At 39.1% G+C, this 2,500-nt stretch overlaps 1 protein-coding gene across 3 annotated transcripts in view; it reads right to left on the bottom strand.

Annotated features, from left to right (window-relative positions):
* The window catches only part of LOC113815222 (gamma-butyrobetaine dioxygenase), a 15,932-nt gene that overhangs the window by 10,923 nt on the left and 2,509 nt on the right, over positions 1 to 2,500 (bottom strand). Inside the window, exons 2-3 of one of the 3 annotated variants that reach the window (XM_070113350.1) lie at positions 638 to 745; positions 1 to 214 (exon numbers count right to left, since the gene is read on the bottom strand). The exon at positions 1 to 214 is cut by the window's left edge and continues 19 nt beyond it. In XM_070113350.1, coding sequence (XP_069969451.1) covers positions 1 to 184 — 184 coding nt within the window. In that variant the 5' untranslated portion in view covers positions 185 to 214; positions 638 to 745. The remainder of the gene's footprint in view (positions 215 to 637; positions 746 to 2,500) is intronic. The other 2 variants (XM_070113352.1, XM_070113351.1) reach the window with 2 other exon arrangements.

Genomic DNA, 2,500 nt, shown 5'->3' with positions numbered 1-2,500 from the left:
AATTATCATCAAAGATAGTAGTATTAAAGAAGGCAGGAAAGTACAGAGCAGGGACGGTGGAGAGCGCCCTTGGCCTGGCTCTCGCGGTGGTCGTCCCGGCGCGCGCTGAGGGCGGCACCAGCCTGGCACTGTGCCTCAGGAGGTTGCCGCCGCGCCGAAGAAGGGAGAGCCAACCGGCCTGCATCGCTGTGGCCTTCAGGGAAGAAGGTAACACCTGCGGGAGGGAAAAGAGGTATTGGCCATATTTTTTCTTGAAGATAACGAAGAAATGTTTTGTTCCTTTCAGAAACATCATAGGTTGATGATGGTGAAGGTAACTATTTTAGCAATGTTCTCATCATTAGTTATATAATGACGATGGTGATAAAGCTGGTAATGATCATGATAATGATAACAAAACAACAACAATAATAATAATAATAATAGCAATAAGAGTAATAATAATAATAATAACAATAATAATAATAATAATAGCAATAAGAGTAATAATAATGATAATAATAATAATAATAATAATAACAATAACAATAATGTTGATAAACTATCATAATGTACCGTGTGCTTTACACCCCATGAAACATACAAATTTGCCCTTTTAAACTAAATTTTACCCTGCCTACAATCCAAAGTGACTTACTCGTCTCACAAGGCCTTTAGTACCAAGGTCTATATAAGTACAGGTCTCGTCACTTCGGAGGTCTGCGCAGCTTTGGGTGAGAAGGCCTATGACGTCACCTGGGGAGAGCTGAGAGCAAGGGGGGCGGGGGGAATTAGAGCATGGTAGGGTGGGACAGATAATAGAAAACGGTAGTAAATGAGCAGATACTTAAGTAATTTTAGATGTCGGCACGTTGAACGATTTGCATATTAGACATATTTTACAGGCGATGATTATCAGCGATTGTTTATAGGCCTATATCATATATTCTACGTGAATTTAGTTTTGTAATTCTCATGTTCCAGCTTAGACATGGCATAATAAAGATGTAAAATAAATAAAAAAGACATGGCATATGTAAACGCCAAATGTTTTTGATGAATTTATCATAAAACGAATCATACAACAATAACAATAATAATGATAATAATAATGACAATACATAAACATACACATAAATGTACATATATAAGCCGCAACCAACCACTGGGTATTGTGGCTTTGCGCGCGCCGGTCAGTCAAGCGAGCAAAACGGAGAGAGGGAGAGATCCTTACGGCTCTACGTCACATCAAAGAATGACCACACGATTAGCGTCGAACCCCCAGGCTCTGCCCCCAGATGACGTCATGCGCGAGACAAACGAATTTGAGTCGCTTAATGACGAGACCTGTACTTATATAGACCTTGTCTAGTACCACACAGACCAGGGGTACTTCAGCTCCAAGGCCCATATAAGTAAGCTCTAGTCAGTTCAGAGTTCATCGCAGCTTTGAGTGATAAGGCTTATGACGTCACTTGAGTGGTCGACTGAGAACGGGTGGGGCTGAGGAAGTAGATAATAGAAAACGGTAGCAAATGAGCAGACACTAAAGTATTTTTTGTTGCTGGTACATTCAGGCTATTTGCTCATTGGACTGATTTTACAGGCGATGATTAACTGCGATCATTTGAAGTTGTATATTTTATTTGGGTTCAGTGTTATATTTCCTTATGCTGCAGCTTAGGTATGTTATAATAAAGAATTAAAATGAACATTGAAGACATCGCATATGCTTTCGACGAATTTATTATAAAACAACGCATCATACACCTAAGGTAACACAGCACACACTGCATAAAATCAAAGACAAGTAGAGTTAACACACACACACACACACATACACACACACACACACACACACACACATATATATATATATATATATATATATATATATATATATATATATATATATATATAAACATGTGCGTATGTATGTATATATATGTATGTATATGATAGTAATAATAATGATGATACTGATAATGATAACAACACATTTACATATACATACACATACCTATACATATAAAGCTAAGTGTCCATAAATAAATAAATTCAGCCACTGAACAGGTATGGGGACTTTGCGGTTTGTATATGAAAGCCATGGTAGCGAAAACGAGAGAGAGAGAGAGAGAGGGATTTAGATCTGTTCTACGTGACGTCATGCGAGAGACGCTTGGTGACGAGACCTTATGGGCAAAGGTCTATATAAGTACTTAAATAGAACTTGCTTACGTGGACCTTGACCCCCTCCCCTCCCCCCCCCCCCGGGAAACTCGTTCTCGTTGTTGTGACGTGGGACCCTTTCGAGTACGTCCAGCAGTGTTGCCAACTACACTTTCCAAAATCCTATACGACGACCTAAAAATTGCCGGATTATCGGTAAAGCCCTGAAAAAATCCCGGTAGATTTGACAAGAAAATGTGTTAGTTAATCTTTCGAATTTCAGAATTTAACAAGAAAATTCGTTAGCTTTAGCGGGAAAATAACTAAAATAGCAACACCAATGTCCAGTCTC

Source organism: Penaeus vannamei, chromosome 34 (genome assembly GCF_042767895.1).
Source record: "Penaeus vannamei isolate JL-2024 chromosome 34, ASM4276789v1, whole genome shotgun sequence".
Classification (NCBI taxonomy): Eukaryota; Metazoa; Arthropoda; class Malacostraca; order Decapoda; family Penaeidae; genus Penaeus; species Penaeus vannamei.
The sequence above is the reverse complement of the archived record's forward strand: the minus strand, read 5'-3'. Positions and strand labels throughout refer to the sequence as shown.